Source organism: Corylus avellana, chromosome 2, assembly GCF_965113065.1.
Source record: "Corylus avellana chromosome 2, dhCorAvel1.hap1.2, whole genome shotgun sequence".
In the NCBI taxonomy this organism is placed as follows: domain Eukaryota; kingdom Viridiplantae; phylum Streptophyta; class Magnoliopsida; order Fagales; family Betulaceae; genus Corylus; species Corylus avellana.
The window spans coordinates 44,054,555-44,066,436 of NC_142491.1; the positions used below are offsets into that span (position 1 = coordinate 44,054,555).

Genomic DNA, 11,882 nt, shown 5'->3' on the forward strand with positions numbered 1-11,882 from the left:
TTGATTTCAAATGGACAAATTAATTCAGGCTTCCTATTTCTAAACCCTGAAAAATTCAAGAGGTTTTTGTAGATTAATGTTGTTTCCTGAAAATATTATGGAACTAATGATGCTTTTAATTTTGCCTGAATTTAACCTTATTTTGGTTGCATTAAGTGATCGGTAATATTGCGATTTGACTTTTAAAATCAAGCATTTTTTTTTATTATTATTAAATGCACCTCTTTGGTTGGGTTAAATTTTTAACGGTGTTATGTTGTCATACTCAATCAAAAGGGACATGTGTTCTCTAAATAAAATAAATATAAATAGAAAAACAAAAGGAGAAAACAAACACCTAGAGGTGGGGTGGCTACTTTGTTTTTTTTTTTAATATATATATATAGGCCACCTGGATACGGACCGGGTTAAAAATTTCTTCGTTCTCCGAGGACCGACTGGACTGGAGACACTAGGGCTCCATCTTTCTTCCCTCACTTTCCATATCAAGGCGAGTGGGAGCACTTTAGTCGTTGGATTTTGGATCGGTGAGCTTTTCTTCACTTCAATGCGCTATTTGGTCTTCGGTAGCATGCTAATTGCTTGGTTTTCCTTTGTTTTCTCTCTTATCGAATTCGTGCTTCGACTTTAGCTCTGTTAACAATGGAGCATGGGAATTAGGGCTTGGAATTCGAATTTATGTTCCTTATGTTCTGTTTGGCTGCTGATGGGAAAAATTAAACTATTATCTGTATGTTTCCTTGGTCTTTTCAGCTGCCAGTACATATATCCGTTCGGACTTTGAGAATATTGGTTTCAATATACACCTTCAAAACATTTGGTTTTGTTGGGCTTGCGATTGTCGGGTTTGCAAGAAATAACATTTTGTGATCAGATTCTTTTGGATTCTACTGAATTTTACTTGGTCCTATATATGCATATACATTTGTGTGTATGTGTTGTTGGTGGGTGGGGTGTGTGTGATTAATGTTACACGCTGTACCAATTTTCTAGATTGAGGTACTTATATCATATTTAGCCTATTATGAATCAGGAGTTGTTAACAAAGGATGATATATGCTTCTTGTGAAATATCTTGCAATTTACCAACATAAAAGAAGGAAAAGAAAATAATTAGATTATCCTGTGTACTTGGGTTGTATCCTATTCGGTGCTTTATATTAATGAAAGAGATGATTTTTAAATAGACAGAGAAAAATACATAACGCATTTAAGAAATTATAGTTACAATCATGTTTTCTGAAAATATGCATATTTTGTTAAATGTGTTTTTGTTGCAGATTGTGACATGCGTGGGTGTGTTTGAAAACCTGTAATGCAGGAAACTGAGTAGCAATCAACTGTTTAGATGTTAGTAAAAGGAAGGAAAGTCTCCGGTAGGGGAGAAGCGGTAACATCAAACTATGCTTTTGGCCCACATGAAGAGGACATAATTATAAAACACAGGCTTCTCACCCGAACCACAACCACAAGGGGTGAACCTCCATTGAAGAAACTTCAGAAGAAGTTCACCACTTTTGTCCTTGAGATCGAGAAGGATGCAGATCATTATGGTGACTGTGAGAAACTGGCCAAAGCTTTCTTACAAGAGTTGTCTACTTTTGAAATTCCACTCCTCAAGAGCAAAGCGGTTGTTGATGCGAACATAAGAGAGAAGGAGAACTTCAATGAGTTGGAAGATGAGATAAACAGGCAGATCGTGCAGGCACAGACTGACATAGAAGATCTTAAGAAGCAGCTTGAAGAGAGTAAGATTGAGAGGCAGCACAAAGAGGAGTGTGAGGCAATCAGGAAATTGATTGCCACACAGCCACCTAGATCAGAGACACAGAAGACCATAACGGAACTGGAGAAAGAGATTGCAGCTTTGGATGCAGAGAACACTGCTGGTTCGAGGTTGCTTGAGCTTCGCAAGAAACAGTTTGCCCTTTTACTGCACGTGGTATGTGACAGTTTGCTCATGATTCGTGTGGTTTTGCTCTGTTCCTGTTTTATATTTTTTTCATTTTATTTCTAGATTTCTAAGTTTCATATGCACCCAATGAGTCTTGAACCCATGGCTTTACCCTCCATGCCATTCTTGATAAGCAAGGAAGTTTTGTTTGAGCTAGATCTCATTAGCCTCTGTTCCCATTTTATTATGATTAACTATGCACTTGGATCTGCTTGTTTGAAGTTTATGATTGTATATTACAGAGATATTATGTTTATCATCTGAGGTTAACTCCCTTGGCACCATTCTGGTGGATGTTTTAGAGAGTTTGAAGAAACAATTTCAGGGTGTTTTCATTGCCAGATTAAGATTTATGGGACTTCAGTCCCTAATTTCAGCACCGTCCAATGTCTCACATCTCCTTCATCATAAATTTGTATTCCTCTTGAAATTACCTTGGGAATCTGAAAATTGGAGCTTTGTTCAATTACAATGATAAGTCTCTTTTGATACACGGACAGGACCTTGGGCATCTGTAAAGTCCTCAGTTTCCTATTTTGACTTATTATGTTGGTGCTTGGGGGTTTCTCCTGGATTTTGAAATATTGTGGTTTCTAGAGTTCGCAACCATCTTTGTAAAAGTTTCATTGGGAACCTGTTAGAGTTGCCTTTAGTTTGTTCGTTCTTTCTTTACTTTTGGTGGGTAGGGCATGACTTTCTGTTTTAAGCAGTGGAAAAGGAAGTTGGATTAATTCAAGAGAGAAAATAGAATGCTAGAAACCTTTCACATGAAATTAACTTTACATTCATGGTCTTGGGGGGTGGGGTATAGCGTGTGTAGGGAAGGGGTTGATGGTCTTGGAATTAACTTTACATTCATGGTCTTGGAATTAACTTTACATTCATGGTCTTGGTGGGTGGGGGTGGGGTATAGTGTGTGTAGGGGTGGGGTATAGTGTGTGTAGGGAAGGGGTTGATGGTCTTGAAATTATCTTTACATTCATGGTCTTTTGGTGAGGAGTCACATTAGAGACCCTCGTATCACCCTCTCTTATGGCTAGTTCATTTGGTTGGTCTTTCTTCTGAACACCTTTAAATTTAAGCACTCTGTTGATTTTCTATAGGGGGTTTCCACTGTTTTTATAAGCGTATTCTCTGGAAACTAAATTGCATTCTAAAATTTCATTATGACATTTCTATTAATCCATTGTTGAGAGAGGGCCTGTATCTCTATTTTGGTGCTATTATTAACATCATAAAATAGAAATGTCGCCTCTTCATAGAATTCTAAAGATCTGTCTTACGCAGTTAGTTCAGTTAATGGCTCCAATTTTTTAGTTTCCCTGTTTAAGATGATGAGATTGTGATTTCTAAATCTAGGGTAAAACAAAATGGAGCCATTAAATTTTTCATGTACATCCCTAATCGTCCTAATGCTCCTAATTTGACCGCTTGTTTAATCTGACCTTATGTTTCCTTTTGTTTCTGAAGCTTCAAAAAAAAAAAAAAAAAAAAATTCTGGCTAACAGTTTTTTCTGTCTTTCATTCTTCTTTCAAAATGATTGTTTCTACCCATGTGTTTAATCTGACCGCATGTGTTCTGCTTGGTGGAAGAAAAAAATTATGTACTTCTATCTGTATGATTCAAATAATAACCTTTCTAGTTCCATCTCATATCACCTTATGGTCCCATCTGCAATTTCCTTTTCCTTAAAGATTTTTCTGCCCAACTATTTTCACATGTATCCTTCATTCTTACTGTTAATCATTTGATATGATAGGTCCACTCTATCTGAAGATCATGCGGTTAATTTTCCATGTTATTTGACCTTTCTGCAGGTGGATGAGTTGCAGAATACCATAGAAGAAGAGCAGAAAAATTTGGTCGAGGAGATGAGACTTGCGACTGAGGAACAGAAGAATGGGATTGAGGACGCCAGTGGGGGCTCAGATGCCATGGCTGTTGATTAGTGACTATTCTGAAACTCAATATTACAGGTGTAAGATTGTAATCCCTTTTGATGTATTTCTGTTTATGCGTAGATTTTCTTGATATTGTAGAATTGAGAAATGTAATGGAATATCAAAACATTTCTCTCATGTTGTAGTGATAGTTAGTTAAACAAAGACATCTGTTATTATTTTGAAATTAGCTAATTCTCCTAAAAAAATTTTGCCAAGTGTCTTGATAATGTTGATAAAACTGGATTAGTGCACTGTTATTTTCACATTGCATTACTATGAGATTTGTTTTGAAAGTAGGGAGATGGCAAAGAGGTGTTTTGAGGAAACACTTTGTAATGCATCTGAACCCCAAAGGACTATATCAAATATCATGCCAATCATAATGGCTGATTTCATTTTCATTCAAATCTAAACACCTAGGGTTTTTTTCTCTCTTTTGTAATACCATGGCAGTCTTCCTTGCTTGCCTTAATGCAAATGTATTCTTGGCTCGAAATGTTTAAATTAACCTAACATATAGTTAATCTGGTGGTAGTTTTCTTTCATTAGGAAGGAAAATGGTTTACAAACAAGCACTTTGTACGATAAACAAATACATACTCGATGAGGAAGGGACTATTTTAATAATATTGGGATGACAATGATTACTTTGCTCTGAATGAAAGGTTAAAATTGTTGCCATGTTATTTTACAGGTTGATAATGGATGTAGTTTCTGCATAGCTTACTCTTAGAAAGTGATAATTTGGTCCGGCCTTGAAGACTCAGATATCGAGGGTGGTGATCTATCTTGCTTGCCTTTAGTTCAAATGTAAATAAAGACTTGAAATGTTTGGTTTATCTTTCGGTCAGTCCATACTTCAACAAGTGAGGCACATTTAACTGATGAAACTCCAATATTTCTTCTCTTGTGATTCATTGGAATTTGTATTCAGTGAATCTGAAAGAAATTTTGATCTTCTATGTCATCCTTCCAATCAATACAAAAGAATGAATATTGTACTTATTCATCTAGATTTTCTCATAGCAAAGTTTTTGAAAATTTCTGAGTCGGGATTTGCCCTTAATGAATTCGTCCCTCCTATTCATGGGGCTTAGGTCGTTCAGCATTTCAAAATGCTGCAATGAAGTGCATGGCTTGGAGCATTTCCACCCAGGGTCTTGCTGAGCAAACTTCCAAATTTGTGATGAGTTGGGGCTTGCTATTGAGGGAAAAGTGATTTATTGTTTTTAACTTCGAAATTGATAGATTCTTTTTGACTTATTAGCATTAGAAAATGCCATAAATCAAGTGCCTGACTTGGGTTAAAGTGTTCAATCAATGTTGTAAATCTAGATTGATGGCCATTTACCATATATTAACAAGATCATGCTAGAAAGTAATTCTAAGCTCACAATGTGTTATGCGTATTGTTGTAGAACAAGAAGGTTAATTCAATTGATTCGTGAAAAAGGTTTGATTTGTGTTAGGGTTTTGCTGATTATTTGGGCTTAGCTGTGGTAAAAAAACTATTAACACTTTTTTTAAACGGTCTGTATTTAAATTCACACACTCTTTCTCATAAAGAAAACTCCCATTACTTAATTAAAAAAAAAAAAATGATGACCACCACAAATCTGTAATTTTATTTTGGAAGATGGCATTTTAGTGAGAGATCACAAATTTCATAGTTGATTTGCATCTTTTGCAGCTTTATTTTTTATGAGATGAGTTTTAACGAGTTTTGCTCCTTTTGCCAATGGCTCGATAGTGGCATACGAGGCATTAGCAACTGCTTCCTTTTTGACATCAAACTCAATTGTTGATTTGATAATGCATGAATCATCGCCCTTCTCAATGATTTTGAAGCGAAAACGATAAAGAGTAAACCCCAAATCAAGATATCCTCCTTCAATCACCTCTACTCTTTTCAAGCGTTTCTCATGGTCAACCTTTGTGAACTTCTCTGAGTAGCTAATAAAACCAGGCGTACCTAATTCAATGGGAAAAAAAGTTGAATGAAGAGAAAATGAACCGTTCAAATTGAAACTTTGAAACTCTTGAATTCTTTTAATTTCTATCACTCAATATTACCCAATTTAAAATTTTCACCCCTTGTTTTCAATTAAAATATTTCATGTATTGTTTGATCCAACACGAGGGAGAATGATATAAATTTAATTTAATGCTTTTTGCAATAACTTATGGAATGCTTTTGTCATTTTGTGGTAGGCTTAATGGAACTAGTGTCACTATTATACTATGCAAGGCATATCGGGATCCCCTATAATTAGTTGTCCGAATTGTATACCCCACAAAGAGAGGATTGCTCAAATTGTATGCCAAATTGCATGGATTCTTATATAGCAAAAACAGTAATATAGAAAAAAAAAAAAAAAATCTTAAAAATACCAGTAGAAACTCCTAGATAAGGATTTTCAATAATTTTTCTGCTTGAGAAATATGGATAGCAAATATGAAAGAGTTAATATAGGCCCTACTTAGCCAGACAAGTTTTGGGCTACCTACATACATATTTTGGCAGGTGGGCTTCGTAGGAATTCTCTTACACTTGTTGTCCTAATTGCTAGCAATTTGAACAACAAATTACGAGAGATCCAGATCTAGAAACTTCAAAAGAAAAGAAAAGAAAAAGAAAAAGAAAAAAAAGGTTAAAACATTTACAAACTTGTATTGGTCTGTGATACCTGGTGGAAATGTTAGCTTGAAAATAGTCCCAACCCCTCCATCACCTTCTATGGTCTCAGTTTTCTCAAGAAGAGTTGAAAGCTCTTCTTTGACAAGTTTTGCCAACCGAAGAGTGCCGTAGAGCTCCCACGCTTCACTAGCGGCCACGTACGTTCACCTCCACCTCGTGTGAGAGTTGCCCAACCATCTTTCTTCTCTTTGGGATTTTTTAGGGCAGTTGCTTTCTATGTGATATATGTATTCTCAAAGAGTAGGTAAAGACAAACATCTACTTGCTAATCGTTTTTAACTTGTTTTTTTGGCAGAAATAATCATCCAAAGGTTCCCACACCGCTAGAATATTGGTAGGCGTATGAGCTAATTAACCATATTATTTGGAATATGTCATGAACACTTCCAAGGTAGTATCCAATTGTTTTAATAGTTGGTACTCCAACCCCTATAATTTTTTGTAAATATCACTCTCAAACGACATCTATCCAAGCCGGCAAACTTTTTTTTTTTGTGTGTGTGTCAATCATTATTATTCATACCTAAAAGTCCACTCTGCTTGTTAATCGATGGTAGAATTTCTGAAAATCTCATTTAATTCGAAACACAAACTCTAAAACATGATGTAATGAAGTTGGTCCACGAGCCTTAACTCTCGATCTCTTGCATTTTCTTCTCTTAGCGATTGAGTACGCTACTTGAGTGATGCCCACAAAATCTACAGTCTAAGTACCTAATTTTCACACAGAAAATCAGAAAATGCTCACTTACAGTGCAAATCACCATTAGATGAAATAACAAATGAAAGTGGATTTGTACATGGCCTTAATCCATTGTTAGGGATGGCTTATGTACTTTGCATAGAGTAATGCTAGAATTTGTTTTTTCCATTTTGAAAAAAATTATTATTATATATACAAATAACCTTTTTATTATAATTTTTTTTTTCTAGGTTTCAATTACTTAATTAATAAAAAAAAACAAAAACAAATATGATGAGCACCATAAGCTTGTAATTTTATTTATGAAGATGGCATGCCAGTGAAAGATTACAAATTTCATAGTTAATTTGCATCTTTAATTAGCAGCTTTGCTTTTGATGAGATAATTTTTGGTGAGTTCTATGATTGTCACCAATGGCTCGATAGTGACATACGAGGCATTAGCAGCTACCTCCTCCTTGACATCATACTCAATCGTGGCTTTGATTAAGCAGGAATCATCACTCTTCTCAAAGATTTCGAAGCGAATACGATAAAGAGTAAACCCCATATCGAGATATCCTCCTTCAATCACCTCTGTTTCTTTCAAGCGATTCTCATGATCAACCTTTGTGAACTTCTCTGAGTAGCTAGTAAAGCCAGGTGTACCTAATTCAATGGGAAACAAAAAAAGGTTGAATGAAGAGAAATGAACAGTTTAAATTGAAACTTTGAAACTCTTGAATTCTTCTACTTTTTATCGCTCAATATTACTCAAACATATGAGGAACAATATTAAAAGACTTAAAGTATTAATTAAATGATTAAACTAAATTTAATAGTTTTTGTAATACCTGATGGAATGCTTTTGTGATAGGCTTAATGGAACTAGTGTCACTATTATTATACCATGTAAAGGAGTATCAAGATTTCCTATAATTAGTTGTTTGAATTGCATACCCCACAAAGGGGGAATTGCTCAAATTGCATGAAATTTTGCTACCGAGATCGTTAGCAATTCGAATAACAAATGTAAGAAGGTTAATATGGGCCCCATATGCTTAAGCAAGTTTTGGGCTGCTCACCCATTTATTTTGGCTGGTGAGCTTGCTAAGGCTCTCACATGTACACTTGTTGTCCTGATTGCTAGCAAGGCTCTCACATGTACTCTTGCTGTCCCAATCGTTAGCAATCTCAACAACAAATTACTGGAGATTGAGATCTAGAAACTCCAAAAGAAAAAAAGGAAATTAAAAACATTCACCAACTTCTATTATTTTGTGATACCTGGCGGAAACGTTAACTTGATAATAGTCCCAACCCCTCCATCACCCTCTATGGTCTCAATTTTGTCAAAGAGAGTTGAAAGCTCTTCTCCGACGAGTTTTGCCAACCGAAGCGTGCTGTAGAGCTCCCATGCCTCACTAGCGGGCACCTTCACCTCCACCTCGTGCGAGAGTTGCCAAACCATCTTTTTTCTCTTAGGGATGTTTGGGGCAGTTGCTTTCTATGAGAAATATATGTATTCTCAAAGAGTAGGTAAAGACAAAGGTCTACATTCTATTTTTTTTTGTTTTTTTGGCAGAAATCATCATCAAAAGGTTCCCACATTGGTTGCCGTATGAGCTAACAGGAAAAGAACAATGCTCAACAAAATTATCTGGAATATGCCATGAACACTTCAAGGTTATATCCAAGTGTTTTAATAGTTGGTATTCTTAACCCTATAGTTTGTATAGATCACTTAAAAACGACATCTCTCCAAGCCGGCAAACTCTGTTTTTTTGTGTGTAAATCTTTGTTCATATACCAAAGTAAACAAACAAAAAGAAAAGAGTTGGAGGGTGCTGCCATTATTGGCTTTTATTACAAAGAAGAACTCATCATTAATGAGGATAACATAATACAATAAAGATGTGTTGGATTCCAAAAAATAAAAATAAAATAAAATAAAAAAATAGATGAAATAACAAACGAAAGTCACATGGCCACAATTTTTTCTTCTTCTTCTTCTTCTTCTTGTACTAATGTTCCACATAGTTGAGTTGAGCTGCTGACAGGTGAGCGCTCAATCATTATTACAATTCTTCTTCTTCTTCTTCTTCTTCTTCATAATGCGATTCTGAAATTGTAGAGTACTAACGTTCCACATAGTTGAGCTGCTGATGGGTGGGCGCTCAGTCATTATTACAATTTTAATTACTTATTACAAAAACCAAATATGATGAACACTGGCCATGAGTTTGGTAACACTATTTTCTTCACCATCTTGTTTAAACATTAATAAACAACTCAAAATACAAAACGCTTACAAATCACTAAAAACTACTTTCATCTTTATGTCACCAACGAACTAAAAACTACTTTCATCTTTATGTCACAAACGAGCTAGTATTTCTAAGCAGGGCCAGCCCAATATATTTTGGGGCTTTAGGCGAAAATTTTAAGTGGGGCCTTATTTTTTTAATATTTAAAAATTAAATAAATAATATTTATTCAAATATTTTTATTTAAAAATAATTCTTCTCTCTTTTTGGGATGCAAAATTACTTATTAAGTTTTTATATTCAAGATTTTCTAACATCCTCTTTTCAATTGATAATATAGCTAATCCATTTAATCTCTATTGTGACAATATTGTTGATCTTAGGTAGGATTTTATCAATTTTAATTTTGAAAAACTTCTTTCTGCAGAAGTAACATGTATTGTCAATAAAATTATATAAGCAATACATGCATTTAGAAAAGAATCATGTGATATTAAAGCATTTTAGAAATTTTTCATCTTTTACTATTTATTTATTTGTTTTTCCCATTTGATTTTAAACATTTAACACAATCTTCTAGATTATTATTTTTTTATTTTTTTTTTATTTTTCGGTTGGACATGTGTAACATAATTAGGGTTGAATATTTGATTATGATTTGATTCCCTTAATTATTGTTATCGATTTTTTAAGTCTTATTTATTTCGGAATGTTGGATAATCACATGATATTAATACATTTTTTTAAATTAAGTAGGGGGCCTAATTAAAGTGTATATATTGATGGTAAATATGTATTTAATTTTGTTTTTTTTTGTTTTTATAGAAATTATTTTATTAGGATTCATTAATTAATTGGACAGCTTAAATTATTATTTATTTACCATGATTAGGAGGTCTTTCTTAAATTATTTATTTACCATGACTAGGGGGGGCCTTAAGTAAAGAATGTGGACAGCTTAAAATTTTTTTATTGAATTTTTTTTAATTGGAGGCCTTATTAAATTGGGGGCCCTAGGCGGCGGCCTAACCCGCCTAAGGGTTGGGCCGGCCTTAAGCAGCTTTGTTTTTAGTGAGAAAAGCTTTGGCGAGTTCGGCAACTTTTGTCAATGGCTCGATAGTGACACACGAGCCATTAGCAATTGCCTCTTCCTTGATATCATACTCAATTGTTGATTTGATAATGCATGAATTATCACCATGCTCAATGATTTCAAAGCGAACACGATAGAGAGTAAACCCCATATCAAAATATCCTCCTTCAATTGCCTCTGATTCTTTCAAGTGTTTCTCATGATCAACCTTTGTAAACTTCTATTTTAAGACACTAAAACCTGGTGTACGTACCTAATTCAATGGGAAAAAAAGGGTTGAATTGAATGAAGAAAATGTACAGTTCAAATTGAAACTTTAAAAACTCTTGAATTCTTCTAATTGCGATCACTCAATAAAACCTAACACAAAATAATTCACGTCATTTTTCGTCCTACACGTTGTTAGAAAAATAATAAAAGTAGAAAATCGAAATTGTTCCTAAGGTGCGCTACAATGTTGCTTTCTTTAAGAAATTATTTGCCCCTATCGGAAATTGTATGTAAAGGGTTACAACAAATATTTCTCTAGGATACAATGGAACCCAGAAATTCTCTGTTGTTTAGTTGCGTTTTGCACAAACTTAAATACACTCAAATTTCCTGTATTAAGAAGAGACAGTCTCAAATTTTTAAAGTACAAAAGGTATTTGAGAAAAATAGAAGAAGAGAGAGTGTTAAAGTATTAATTAAATGATTAAATTTATATTAATTTCTAGCTAGTTAATTTAAACATAACTCATTATAAATAACTCTCTAGAATTTGTTTCCAAAAAAAAAATAACTCTCTAGAATTAATAATAGTGTTACAACATCTCATCCTTTGGATTGATTGAATCTTGCCTTTTGATCGATCAAACTGATCTTCCTCTCAAACTTTTTCATGGAATTATTGGCAAACTGGCAAAACTACTACAACCTTTTTTTTCCTTTTTTTTTTTTTTTTTTTTTTTTTCTTACAAATACTAGCAGAAACTCAAAAAAGGAACAAATGTAAAAAATTAAAAATTAGAAAAAAAAAAAAAAAAAAAAAATCCTGGCACAAATATTAGCTTGAGAATAGTCCCAACCCCTCCACCACCTTCTATTTCTATCGATGGCCCCAATTTTCTTGTCGAGGCCTGAAGCGCTTGAACAAGTTTTACTAACCGAAGTGTGCCGTGGAGCTCCCACATTCACCTCCACCTCTTTTGAGACTTTTCCAAACATCTTTCTTCTCTTATAGGGAACGTTTGGGGCATTAGCCT

General features: G+C 34.3%; 2 protein-coding genes and 2 pseudogenes across 3 annotated transcripts; 1 reads left to right on the forward strand and 3 right to left on the reverse strand.

Moving 5' to 3' along the window:
* The first annotated feature begins 391 nt into the window (after positions 1-391).
* THO7 (Tho complex subunit 7/Mft1p) lies at positions 392-4,907 on the forward strand. 2 transcript variants are annotated; one of them, XM_059601165.2, is made up of 4 exons: positions 392-527; positions 1,281-1,942; positions 3,773-3,931; positions 4,593-4,907. In XM_059601165.2, the coding sequence occupies exons 2-3, from the start codon at positions 1,349-1,351 to the stop codon at positions 3,902-3,904; spliced, it is 726 nt and encodes a 241-aa protein (XP_059457148.1). In that variant the 5' UTR covers positions 392-527; positions 1,281-1,348; the 3' UTR covers positions 3,905-3,931; positions 4,593-4,907. The 2 variants fall into 2 exon arrangements, with proteins under 2 accessions (XP_059457148.1, XP_059449106.1); XM_059593123.2 differs by having other exon boundaries at positions 1,322-1,942.
* A 655-nt stretch (positions 4,908-5,562) lies between these two features.
* Positions 5,563-6,773, reverse strand: LOC132167694 (norbelladine synthase pseudogene; annotated as a pseudogene).
* An 881-nt stretch (positions 6,774-7,654) lies between these two features.
* On the reverse strand, positions 7,655-8,752 carry LOC132167688 (norbelladine synthase-like). The gene is made up of 2 exons (XM_088512815.1): positions 8,566-8,752; positions 7,655-7,947 (listed from the first exon to the last, which is right to left on the reverse strand). Exons 1-2 carry the CDS (start codon positions 8,747-8,749, stop codon positions 7,655-7,657), a joined length of 477 nt encoding a protein of 158 aa, XP_088368941.1. The 5' UTR covers positions 8,750-8,752.
* A 1,845-nt stretch (positions 8,753-10,597) lies between these two features.
* LOC148587775 (norbelladine synthase-like) lies at positions 10,598-11,844 on the reverse strand (annotated as a pseudogene).
* Positions 11,845-11,882: the final 38 nt, after the last annotated feature.

Excerpts from the sequence above, each read along its gene's own strand:
- LOC132167688 (XM_088512815.1), bottom strand. The coding sequence starts at position 8,749 with ATGGTTTGGCAACTCTCGCACGAGGTGGAGGTGAAGGTGCCCGCTAGT. Across the intron at positions 7,948-8,565 it reads CAAGTTAACGTTTCCGCCAG|GTACACCTGGCTTTACTAGC; the intron begins GTATCACAAAAT and ends CCATTGAATTAG.
- THO7 (XM_059601165.2), top strand. The coding sequence starts at position 1,349 with ATGTTAGTAAAAGGAAGGAAAGTCTCCGGTAGGGGAGAAGCGGTAACA. Across the intron at positions 1,943-3,772 it reads TTGCCCTTTTACTGCACGTG|GTGGATGAGTTGCAGAATAC; the intron begins GTATGTGACAGT and ends ACCTTTCTGCAG.